The sequence below is a fragment of the Schistocerca cancellata genome, chromosome 1 (assembly GCF_023864275.1).
Source record: "Schistocerca cancellata isolate TAMUIC-IGC-003103 chromosome 1, iqSchCanc2.1, whole genome shotgun sequence".
Classification (NCBI taxonomy): Eukaryota; Metazoa; Arthropoda; class Insecta; order Orthoptera; family Acrididae; genus Schistocerca; species Schistocerca cancellata.
In genome coordinates, this window is record NC_064626.1 from 1274079568 (window position 1) to 1274093122 (window position 13555).

General features: G+C 44.5%; 1 protein-coding gene across 1 annotated transcript in view; it reads right to left on the reverse strand.

Annotated features, from left to right (window-relative positions):
• The window catches only part of LOC126145824 (maternal embryonic leucine zipper kinase-like), a 393633-nt gene that overhangs the window by 312000 nt on the left and 68078 nt on the right, over positions 1-13555 (reverse strand). The window contains exon 6 of the mRNA XM_049915586.1: positions 9515-9682. Within this exon, the coding sequence (XP_049771543.1) occupies positions 9515-9682 (168 nt within the window). The remainder of the gene's footprint in view (positions 1-9514; positions 9683-13555) is intronic.

Genomic DNA, 13555 nt, shown 5'->3' on the forward strand with positions numbered 1-13555 from the left:
TCTATTGAAATAGATTTTTGCAGTGGCAGTCGTCGTGATTCTTAGCTGACTGTCAATATGACACACACACACACACACACACACACACACACACACACACACACACAAACACACACACACACCTCCATGTAACACAGAATGTGGGGATCGGAAGCTTGCTCGCTCTGTAACACAGGTCAGGAAGCAATCTCTGGCAGATCCAACAACAGAGTACAATACTGGTGCAGGCTCAAGTGTTTCTGAGCATACAATTAAGTACATATAGCTAAATATAGTACTCTGCAGCAGGTAACCCTGACCTGTTCACAAGTCGACCCAATGACTTTGTCAATTATGATTACAGTGGGCATGGAATGATCAAGTTTCGGCCATGGATCAATGGAAACATCTCGCATCATTAAATGATGTTTCTTGTAACACCAGATATGACTGTTTGAAGCATGCACTGCACCATGAACACAGGCAGAGGGGAGGGGCAGGGCACTAAGATGCTATGGGGGTGCGGATGAGGGGGAGGGGGGGGGGAGGAGGAACGTTCACCTAGGATTCCATGAGATTCTGATAGTAATCAAAGGCATTATGACAGCTGTTTGATGTCTTCTCCGACAGGGTTATCATCTTCCAAGCAGGGTAACTGTACTTGTCACAAGGCCAGAACCGTGCAACAGTGGTTTGAGGAATACATATGTGAAATCACAATGTCTTTGCTGCCAAAGTCACATGATCTGAACTAGACGTAACACACAGGGACACTATCGGAGTTCCAGCCCTGCATCCACATACCACTGGCCCACCATTTACTGAAACTGCATGTCCTAAGCCTAACAATCTGGTGCCACATACCCATGGACACCTACCAAGGACTTTTCCAATACATACTGTGTACAACTGCTGCTGTACTGCATTCCAAAGCTGGACTATACACTATTAAGCAGGTGTTAACAATGTTTAGGGAACTCAGTGTAAGTCCTGTAGAGCTTCACACCACAACAATAAACACAGTTGCAGTGAGCATAAACACACCGTGATATGTACAATTCTGTGTGTTGTGTCATTAATTGATTTTCAACTAGTTTAGTATTCCATTCTTCATGTACTTATTCCTATTCCCTAATCAGATGTACCTGTATGTGTGAGTATTAATCTAATATTTATTTTATTTATTTATTTCTATCCATCTGTCAATAAATCAATAACTCTCTCTAATGTTAACCACATATTTTGGTTAACACCAACACAGTATTATGTCGGTACAACCATGCCGGCTCGTCGCACCATATCGCATCGCAGCACACAGGCTAGTTTCTTCTATCATCTGCATCACATTTGTTTTCACACTTGAAATAACCGACTCAACAATAAATGCAGAACCAGCTGCAAGCAGTGGGCTCAGCAAAATCTTTATCAAACCCCCACTGTTCTGGCAGCACAACACTGCATTACAGTTAGCACAACTGGAAAGCCAGTTTGTGATAGCACAGATATCATCAGATGAAACCAAATACAGCTATGTCGGCACAGCACTAAATGAAGATGTAGCTGCAGAAGTGCAAGGCATCCTCTCTGCACCACCAAACATTGAACAATATGCGTCTATCAAAAATACATCAGTGATATGCCTATCCCAATCAGAGGTGAAGCGATTGGAAAAACTTCTACAAATGTTAGAATTCGGCATTCGCACTCAATCTCAGCTTCTGCATCGTCTACATACGCTGGCGAGTAATAGTCAGTGCCGACATACTACGAAACATCTTGTTGTCATGCCTACCTTCTGACACTCAAAAAATTTTAATGGTTTGCGTCAATGACTTGAACACGCTGGCATAGACAGCAAACAGGTTAGTGGAAATGTATCCATCTACAAGTGTGTCAACATTAGTTTCACAACAAGATAGAGTGCCGGTAGTGACCCTCTCATCCCTGCAGGCGCAGTTAGCTGAACTGGCTATACAAATCACTACAGCGCAAACGACACATACTCGTCGTGGGCTACATCAATGATTATCGGGAAACCACAATCGATCACCTGGCATGCCAAATATCTGCTGCTACCATAAGAAGTTCGGCAGTGATGATTGGAACTGTATGGCACCATGCAAATGGGAACATGGCACAGAGGAATAATAGCTGCAGCAGCTTCTCCTGGCGATAGCAGATGCCACCTTCTCACCACGGACTGTGACAAAAAGTACATTATGTGGTAGACAAAGGGCTGGAAGTGTCATTGTACCCGACAACCAAATTACCATGTCACAACTGCAATAATTATTGCCTATTCTGCGATAATTACTGCCTATTCACCACCAATGACTCCAAGATCAGGACATATGGATGCATGACACTAATACTTAATCTCAGATTACGTATCAGATTCGAATAGCAGTTTACAGTTGCAGATGTGTCGCAGCCTATTCTGGGAGCTGATTTCTTATTTTCTTACAACCTGGTCCCCAACCAAAGACATCAGCAGCTGACAGATTCTACTACTAATCTGGACAGCCGAGGAAATGTATGCTGTTTCACTCAGACAACACTACACACGATTTCTGGAGATTTCGGGAGATTCTCCACACATACACATGTTACAAAAGTTCCCCCAAGATCACAAAACAACCGCACACCCTGGCGCACCACACAACACCATATCCTTACCATACCAGGACCACCAGTCTACACACATCCTCGGCGGAAAAATTAAAACTCGTGAAGCAGGAATTCTGTAGCAAGCTGACACAAGACATCTGTTGAGCTTCTGGTAGCAGTTGGGCAGCCCATTTGCGTGTGGTGCCAAAGGAGAATAAAGGGTGGTTGCCCCTGTGGTGATAACTGCCAACTCAATGCAAGAACCGCTCCTGACTGGTATTCATTGCCACACACATAAAAGGTTTTCCCTTTAACATACACAGTAAGACAATATTCTCTACTACTGACACAGTGGAAGCATACTATCAAGTTCCTGTTGCACCTGAAGACATACACAAAATGGCTGTAACAATGCCCTTCGATCTTTTTGAGTTGGCAAGAATGCCTTTCGGACTGTGTAATGTGGCACCGACATTTCAACGCTTTATGGTCGAAGTCACAAGAGATCTTGATTTTCTGTTATGTCAACATAGATGACATTTTAGTGATATTTGCATCAGAAGCAGAACATCTAGTAAGTTTAAACAAGATATTGATTGTTTACATATGCAAGACCTGGTTCTTGAAAAGTGTACCCTTGGGGCAAAAGAGGCTCAGTTTCCCCAGAATCAACGACTATGGCATCCAGACTCCTAAAGACAAAGTGGAAGCCATAGTCAAGTATTCCCCTCCTGTTACAATTAGGGAGCTATGTTGATTTCTCGGCATCAGTAATTTCTATCATCAATTTATATGCAACCATGCACTAACAACAGCCCCACTGAATGAACTTCTGAATGGAAAACGGATACTGCTTTCCAAGCTGTAAAAACAGCAATATCTGAGGCTACACAATTAGCTCAACCAGTATCACACGCCTCACTTGTGTTCATGGTAAAGGCATTAGCTGGCATCATATTTCAGCAACAAGTGAAACATAGTAGGCAGGCACTCACATTCTTCAGTCGTAAGCCGTCACCGTCACAGCAATGTGGGAGAACTTACAATCAAGAACTGTACAGTCCGTATGCCATGATTAGTAAGTTCCAGCACTCATTAGAAGATCAACACTTTACCATATCCATGGACAGTATACTACTGACATATGCTTTCAATATGAAACCAGAGAAAGCATCTCCGAGACAACTTCAACATTTGGACTATATTAGCCAGTTTAACACACACACACACACACACACACACACACACACACACACACACACACACTCTCTACGTGCAAGGAGCATCTCCGAGACAACTTCAACATTTGGACTAGATTAGCCAGTTTAACACACACACACACACACACACACACACACACACACTCTCTCTCTCTCTCTCTCTCTCTCTCTCTCTCTCTCTCTCTCTCTCTACGTGCAAGGAAAATCAAAAGTGTCAGCAGTTACACACTAATGTTTTGAAGCTATAACCACTGCGACTGATTGTGAGGTCCTAGCTCAATCCCAGCAGCATAATAATGAGCTATGCTCGTTATTGGATAACCCAGCAGGATTGATGCTACAATGCATGATTCTACCAGAAACAAATGTTGTATTGTACAGTGACGTGTCTGGCACAAAACTATGACCATTCATACCTCACCAATTTCGATCACAAGCAATTGCATCAATTCAGAATCTGGCTCATCCTGGGGTCCAGGGCACAGTGAAATTAATCAAACAGAATTTTGTTTGGCCACGAATTGATGCAAACTGTAAGAAATTTGTAAGAAACTGCATGGAGTGCCAGAAAAATGAGATAGCTTGGCATGTCAAGGGCACATTTCTGCCTACAAATCAACACTTTGAACATGTTCATACTAATACTGTGGGGCTCCCCCCCAGTATCAGAAGGCTACAACTACTGCCTATGGTCGTGGATCGATTTTCAAGATGGCTTGAAGCTTTCCCTAAAAAAGACATTACAGCCGATATGGTAGCACAAACATTTTTCTGTGGACAGCCTCTTCAATAATTTAAGCAAACACTGATAGCATAGAAACAGGTCTAAATTTGTCTACATTATCCTTTTCTCCCTTTTTATAAAATGGGTTTACTACTGAGTACTTTAATCGTTCGGGAAACTGATCACTCTTAAAGGAAAAATTACCAATATGGCTAAGTACAGGGCTACCATGTGCAGCACAGTACTTTAATATTCTGATAGGCACTCCATCATATCCATGAGAGTCCTTAGTCTTCAGTGATTTAATTATTGACTCAATCTCCCCCTTGTCAGTTATCACAGAGGAGTATTTCAGACATCAATCTCAGAAAGACATTTTTCAAGAGAGTTATATAACTCCCTGTAGAAACTAAGTGTTTACTTAATTCGCCAGCAAGGCTCAGAAAGTGATTGTTAAATACTGTACAGATATCTGAATTATCAGTAACAGAACTATTTTTACTACAACCTGACTTTGTATCATTGACCTTGTGATGCTGATCAGACACTTCCTTCATGACTGACCATATAGTTTTAATTTTATTCCGTGAATTAGCTATTCTCTTTAACTTCCTAATAACATTTTTAAGCGCATTACAATACTGTTTGTAATGGACTACTGTAGCTTGATTGTGACTACTTCTAACACTTTGATATATTTCCCACTTTGTTCTACGTGATATCCTTATCCCACTAGTCAGCTACCCAGATTGTCTTTTACTCCTAGTATCCTGTTTAGAATGTTCCAATGGAAAGCAAATATCAAAGAGAATGAGAAAAGTGTTAAGGAAAGCATTATATTTGTCATCTGTGTTATCAGCACTATAAACATCCTGGCACTCTTATTCTTTAATGAGCTTTAAAAAACACACTATTGCCAGTGGATTAGCTTTTCTACATAGTTTGTAATTATATATAACATTTACTTGAGTACAAAAACCTTTTAGTATTAAAATTTGTGCATCATGATCTGAAAGGCCATTCACTCTTTTACTAACAGAAGGCCCATCTAGTAATGAAGAATCAATAAAACTATTGTCTATGGCTGTCCTACTGTTCCCTTGCACCCTTGCTGGAAAATATACAATCTGCATCAGATCATATGAATTGAAGAGGTCTTCCAACATTCTTTCTCTGGCACAATCATATAAAAAAAATTAATATTAAAGTCACCACATATAACTAATTTTTGGTACTTCCTATAAAGTGAACCAAGAACCCTCTCTAGCTTGAGCAGAAATGCTCTGAAGTCGGAGTTAGGGGACCTATAAACAACAATAATCAGAAGTTTAGTTTCACTAAATTCAACTGCCCGTGCACAACAATCAAATACCTGTTCACTGCAATGGTGTGATACGTCTACATAATCAAATGGAATACTGTTTATTTATTTATTTATTTGCATACATGGCCACTCCCCCACTCTGCAAATAACTTCTTGAAAAACAGCCAGCTAATCTGTATCCTGGTAAAGGAAGCCTCTGAATTGTCAAATTATTTAAATGGTGCTCTGATGTACCAAAAAGTCAAACATCTATAGGAAGTTTACTAACTTTATCTCTAATTTTGATGAAATATGGTATACTTGGATACCTGACCTCTGCTGAAGATGATTCCTTTGTTAGAGGGATTTCTTTTAAGTACGGATACATATCAGCTGACTTCAATCTAAAAAAGGTGCTGTACACATGGACGACGAGAAAAAATTCCCGGATTTTTCCCGGAATTCCCAGTTAAAAGTACACTTCCTCCTGGGTGAAAATACACTTTTTCCGTATTAAGTGAGAGCATACTTTTCCGCGGAACTGTAAAACTTACAAATCTTTTGAATGGTTATGGTTTTATACACTGGCGTAGAATTTCCCGGCACTTCAGAAAATGAAACTCGGGGAACAAAACACATTTTGGGAATATGCCTGACGTGCAGCAACATGTACACTGCATATTTTCGTATTATGAAAGTATAAATTCAAATTCCACCAAGCACCGTATGTTACATTCCAAGGCATTGAAATTGTGATTGCGATGTACTTTTGTAAGCCAGTCATAGCTCATGTCACGTGATCTCACCAGCCGACGAGATATTCAGAACGTAGAACACGTGATGTAGTCAGCCAATAGCAACATCACTGTTAAGGAACGGGAACACACAAATAGCAAATGTTAATGGTTTAAATTAAAATACATAGTGTTGCTACATGAAAAGAAAAGCTTTCACATATAATGCTCCCCCTTTTTGCACATGTTACACTTTAAGATACATCAGACAAACGTGCCAGTAAAATGTTTAAGAACGACATAAATGTCAGATCTTCTAGGCTCAAAATTATTCTAAATCATCATACTCAAAGAGTTGATTTTTAAATGAGAGTCAAAAGCTCTGTGATTTAAGAAATTCATTGTACATTCTCGCACATTGATCATCTTGCGTAAAGGAAATATACTTTGAAAGCAACACTTTTCAAACCACCATTCCAATATTTTCCCACGACCTGTTTGTTTCAGCAGTTGCCAGAGAGCGCCAGGTAACAAGGGTCTTACATAATGTCATAAAAGAAACAACACATTAGAGGATACTCCAAGAGCACAGGAGGGGGTGTAGGGTGAAGGGGTGAGGGGGTGAGGGGGTGAGGGGGTGAGGGGGTGAGGGGGTGAGGGGGTGAGGGGGTGAGGGGGTGAGGGGGTGAGGGGGTGAGGGGGTGTAGGGTGAAGGGTGAGGGGGTGAGGGGGTGTAGGGTGAGGGGGTGTAGGGTGAGGGGGTGTAGGGTGAGGGGGTGTAGGGTGAGGGGGTGTAGGGTGAGGGGGTGTAGGGTGAGGGGGTGTAGGGTGAGGGGGTGTAGGGTGAGGGGGTGTAGGGTGAGGGGGTGTAGGGTGAGGGGGTGTAGGGTGAGGGGGTGTAGGGTGAGGGGGTGTAGGGTGAGGGGGTGTAGGGTGAGGGGGTGTAGGGTGAGGGGGTGTAGGGTGAGGGGGTGTAGGGTGAGGGGGTGTAGGGTGAGGGGGTGTAGGGTGAGGGGGTGTAGGGTGAGGGGGTGTAGGGTGAGGGGGTGTAGGGTGAGGGGGTGTAGGGTGAGGGGGTGTAGGGTGAGGGGGTGTAGGGTGAGGGGGTGTAGGGTGAGGGGGTGTAGGGTGAGGGGGTGTAGGGTGAGGGGGTGTAGGGTGAGGGGGTGTAGGGTGAGGGGGTGTAGGGTGAGGGGGTGTAGGGTGAGGGGGTGTAGGGTGAGGGGGTGTAGGGTGAGGGGGTGTAGGGTGAGGGGGTGTAGGGTGAGGGGGTGTAGGGTGAGGGGGTGTAGGGTGAGGGGGTGTAGGGTGAGGGGGTGTAGGGTGAGGGGGTGTAGGGTGAGGGGGTGTAGGGTGAGGGGGTGTAGGGTGAGGGGGTGTAGGGTGAGGGGGGAGAGGGTGAGGGGGTGGAGGGTGAGGGGGTGGAGGGTGAGGGGGTGGAGGGTGAGGGGGTGGAGGGTGAGGGGGTGGAGGGTGAGGGGGTGGAGGGTGAGGGGGTGGAGGGTGAGGGGGTGGAGGGTGAGTGGGTGGAGGGTGAGTGGGTGGAGGGTGAGTGGGTGGAGGGTGAGTGGGTGGAGGGTGAGTGGGTGGAGGGTGAGTGGGTGGAGGGTGATGGGGTGGAGGGTGAGGGGGTGGAGGGTGAGGGGGTGGAGGGTGAGGGGGTGGAGGGTGAGGGGGTGGAGGGTGAGGGGGTGGAGGGTGAGGGGGTGGAGGGTGAGGGCGTGGAGGGTGAGGGGGTGGAGGGTGAGGGGGTGGAGGGTGAGGGGTGGAGGGTGAGGGGTGGAGGGTGAGGGGTGGAGGGTGAGGGGTGGAGGGTGAGGGGTGGAGGGTGAGGGGTGGAGGGTGAGAGGGGAACAGTGAGAGGGGAAGGGGTGAGAAGTGGGAGGGAGCGAAGGGATGAAGGGAGGGGGAAGTAGGGTGAGGTAGAATAGGGGAGTGGGGGAGAAGGAGGGGGAAGGGTGGAGAAGGGGAGGGGAAATGGGAGAAGGGGAGGCAAAGAGGGAGAATGGGAGGGGATGGGGGAGAATGGGAGGGGAAGGGGGAGGTTGGGAGGGGGAGAAGGGGAGGGGGAAGGGTGAGAAGGGGAGGGGGAGAAGAGGAAGGGGAAGGGAGAGAAGGGGAGGGGGAAGGGCGAGAAGGGGGGAGGGGGAAGATGGGGGAGAGTGGACAGATGTTTCATCTCAGTCTGCCAGGGTAATATGATCCCTGTGGCACAGGATTGATGGTTCTAGTGGATTAGGGATGGACTGGGGTATAATGTAGATTGGTATGGTAATGGGACATCACTTTAGAAGAAGTGGGAATGATATTGGATAGGACTTCCCTCATTTCAGAATACGAATAGAGATAATCAAAGCCCTGGCAAAAGATATGATTTGGTGGTTCCCATCCTGGGTGATATCAGTGATTAGAGGACTGCTCCTTTCTAGCTGATTCTTGGAAATGATGGAAGGATTGGGGAGGTATGGTCTGTCTGTGATGGCCTTCATGATAGTTTCAGCATACTGGGCAAGGGAGTTTCCTTCACTGCAGATATGTCGTCCACAGGTGGCTAATCTATATGGGAGGGATTTTTGGGTGTGGAAGGGTTGGCAGCTGTCGAAACATAGGTACTGTTAAAAATGAAAATTTTATAATCTTGCCTACTCTCTGATAAATTTCTCAGAATATTCATGTTATCTGTATTGTAAGCAGGCTGTTTCCATTTAGTGTTCCTGTTCTAGTAATATCTAGACAAAATAAAATAATTATCTACTTAATCCAATCCTTATCTACCTCACAGTGTACAAGAGACGTGACTTACTTAAAGTACAAACATAAATTTACACTGTCTTCAGTTGTCATAGCAACATTTCAACAACAGAGAAATCTACAAAACAAGGTAACAACAATATTGTTCCGTGTGAATGCGTTTAGCAACTCATAATTATGTTAAAAGTTTACTCACATCAATGAGACTTTCTGAGGCAACAGGTTCTCCATAGCCAGTCAAAACCCAAGGATGATTCTGGAGCTCTTTAATTGTGATTCTTTGCTTTGGGTCTAATTGTAACATTGATTTAATTAGGTCTTTGCTGTTCCTTGACAGCCATTCTGGTTCATGGTATCGTCCTGACTGCAAAAGAATTTCATAGTTAGTCATGCCTATTACAAAACTCCTGTTTAACAATGCTTAAGTAGTAAGAAGAAAAATAGATTTTAACATCCAGTTAATTATGAGAGCATTGAGATAGAAGTCAATTTAAAATGGGAAAGAATGCGAAATATATCAGCTGTGTCCTTCTCAGAGGAACCACCCCAGCTTCCATCTTAATAGCTTTATGGAGGCCACAGAAAACAACACTATATGTTTAGCACGGGATCTGAACCATTATCCTACCAAATGAGAAACCAGTGTTCCATCTCACTAGTAACACGTCTTAGGGCCAAGAGAGAACAGAGCATTTAAGAGAGAAGACGAATGAGTCAATGACAAGTGTTCTCTCCTGGAGAGAGGGGAAAGAAAGGGGGGGAGGGCTCTGAGCACTATGGGACTTAACATCTCAGGTCATCAGTCCCCTAGAACTTAGAACTACGTAAACCCAACCAACCCAAAGACATCACATACATCCATGCCTGAGGCAGGATTCAAACCTGCATCTCCTGGAACAGATGAATGGAAAAAAAAGAACCATGACACTGATATTGCACAAAACAAGACAAGGTTGCTCATAGATGCCGTACTATGATAACACGATTAGTAACATTCCAACATCTTCACGATCTGATTGGGTAAGCCAAGATCTCTATAGTGTGTGACACACAATGGTCAGCAAAGCATCCTCACTGCTTACAGTTACAGAGGACTGGCAGTGCTCACCAGTCCACAGCTCAGGAAACTCAGAATTGCCAAACACCTACTCAGTCAATAAAAACTGAGATCCCGAAGTTGGTCATCAGTGGCACAATCTGTTTTCATAAAATTTGCTCTGACTATGACTCCAAATTTCTACTCATTCTTACAGCCAGTCATCTGTGTGTTGTTATCATGTGTGTGTTTTGACTTTATAAGCACTCAACAGTGAGGTTATCAGAGCCCAAACACATTTTAAAAGGAACGAATGTGGATAAAATTGCTAAAATAGTTGCACACAGTGAAAATGAAACCTACAAAATGATGTTCATGTGCTCACTCCCACCTCACTCTCATTAACTCACACAATCACTCTTACCTCACACGCTAGACAACAGAGAAGGCATGAAAGGTGCTACACAAGGGATTAAATAAGAAGTAAAATGACAAGAGGAGCTAAACAGATATGTGATCAGCTGACTATTTACAAAAAACATGGGTGAGACAGTCACCCTGTTAATAAATTAAGAATATCTCCCTAAAATTTTTGGACACAGGTTATACAAATCACAAAACCTTAAAAGCCTCACAAATTTTTTTCATGTCACTTAAAAATAGAGGTCAAATCTATCACTGGCCTCTGGTCTGAAAATAAAACACAGTCTAGTAAAACGTGATGCACAGTGATCTGTGCTCCACAAGCACCATACATTGAAAGGGCGTCACATGGGAGCAAGAAGCCACGGGTCAGAGGACTGTAGCCTTTGCGAAGACAAATAAGGAGGACCTCATAGCGTCTTCGTGGCTGAAAGGCAGTACACCACAGCTGTGTATAGGGCTTCATCAGGTGCAGCTTATTATGTTTCACTTCCAGCCACTCACCTTCCCACCAACACATGCCTCTGTACCTCAACAGTGAGGAGATAGCATGCAGGGGGATGGTATACTGAAATAACTGAGGATCACGACATGCCTTCTTGGCTGTCACATCTGCCCTTTTGTTCCCTACAATACCCTTGTGCCACAGTACACAGCAGAAAGAGACCTCCTTCACCAGCTGTTGTAGTTGTAGAAGGGTGTCCTGGATAATCTGAACTACTTTATCTGCAGGATACAAGCATTATAGAGAGTGAAGGGCTCTCTGGGAATCAGAACAGACAAGGAATATAGCACTTTAAGCACATGTCATCTGATCCAGTGCCTGTAGGATCGCATTTAGTTCCAAATCTAAGGCAGTAAACTCTCGAGTCAGTCAGACCTTGAGAACATGATCAGGGAAAAAAACAAAGCAACCAACGGTGTCCAGTTGTTTCGATCCACCCATAAAGACAGCTGTAGAGTATCAGTACTGAGTTAACATGTCATAAAATAAATACATTCTGGATGTGCAACCTCTTCGGTACTGCACTAAATCTACGATTACTCTGAACCTCTGCAGTAATCAGTGTGGCAGATGGTTAAAACCCTGGGTTTGGGATTGTGCTTGCTCCTCAGTAAGTGATTCTAGAAAATGCTGCATGCAGATCCCAAATGGCCTTGTTGCTAAGGACGACCGGAGAAAACTTATTCCAGAGGTGGACAAGCAACATTATGGTATGCACATGGAGTCGGAGATGTAAGAAACTTACATGCCGGAAGCACCATGAGCAGTTGCTGTCAGATTGTAAGTGGGAGTTTATCAGCATCAACACAGAGAATGGGTATGAGGCTGATCCTGTAAGTACCCGTGGGCCATTCTAACCCCACATGGTGGACAGCGTCAATCATCTTCAAATAAGAATGCCTCACCAACCCACACACTGTGCAACCAGAGACCAGCTGCAAATGCATGAAAGCCTTATGAAACTGGAGCAGATGCACCCTGTCCACTGCCCGAGGAATGAAGGAAGGAAGTCTCATTAGAAACGGAGCACAAGCTCACATTGTGTCAAGGATGGGGAAGGAAATCAGCCAACTCCTTTCAAAGGGATCATCCCTGCATTTGCCTGAAGCGATTTATGGAAATTTCAGGAAACCTGAATCTGGATGGCTGGACAAAGGTTGAAGCATCATCCTCCCAAACGCTCCACTCCCCAAGACTTGTGACTGGGGCACTTTAGGATGTTCACTTCCTTCAGGGTTCTGGGTTTCAGGTCCCTCAGGTGTGGCAACCACAACAATTTGGAATCAAGAATGAGGTTCACAAACCTCACTGAGCCTCTAAAATGTAGAATGGTGTCCCTCATACACAAGTCAGGTAAATTAAAATACAATAACAACGATGAAAATACACACACACACACACACACACACACACACTCTGTAGAAACTTGTCTTCGCAGCTCACTGCTCTAGCCTCCGCATTGTAAGTTGCAAATGACAGGTCGCTGTTGCAACACTGGAGGAGGAAGAGAAAACAGAAAAATCATCCACAAATAGGGAGCACTGCACAGAACTCCTTACCATTGATGTGATACTTTTTTGCTTTATTGCTGTGGCAAAGTGGATAACACTTAAAAACACTGCCTCGAGGAATAGAATTTCGTGCTCAAAACAATCTAACAGCACATCATGAACTCGGGACCTAAAAAAGCACTCAGACAGAAAGGACCATATGAAAATGGGGAGGTGGACACGAAAGCCCCATTCCCATACATTTGTAACATAAGTGGGACGGTTGATGGTGTCCAGGAACACTTCCCAGACCTTTTCTTGCTCTCCTTAAATTATGTGTCTAACCTGGGCTCTCGTGATCCGATGGCTGTGACGTAGTCAGCTGTTGGGCGGTTAAACCGTTGAAGAGCCTCATGCCTGTCCCATTTTGCTGGGCCGCACTCACCAGTCCACCAAGGAACAGGTTGCCTCTGAAGGTGGTCTGAGGACTGTGGGATTGATAAGGCAGCAGCACGATGGATCACTCTTAATAAGGTCCACCCATTCCTGGACACTGTCACGGTGTTTAAACTGAACAGCATCCATCTAACCCTGCTGACCACCCACTTCAGTGGCTTCTGTTCAAACAATCCTCCATCCAACAGGTGAACACAGAGTGGGAAGTGATCACTGGAATGAAGAATGCCAAGGGCAAGTAGAGGTGGAGCCCCACAAGACTTAACGAGCACTGAAGTCTCTCAGTAGGAGAAATGGGTGGGGGGGAGTTGTTCCATAAGAAGTGTG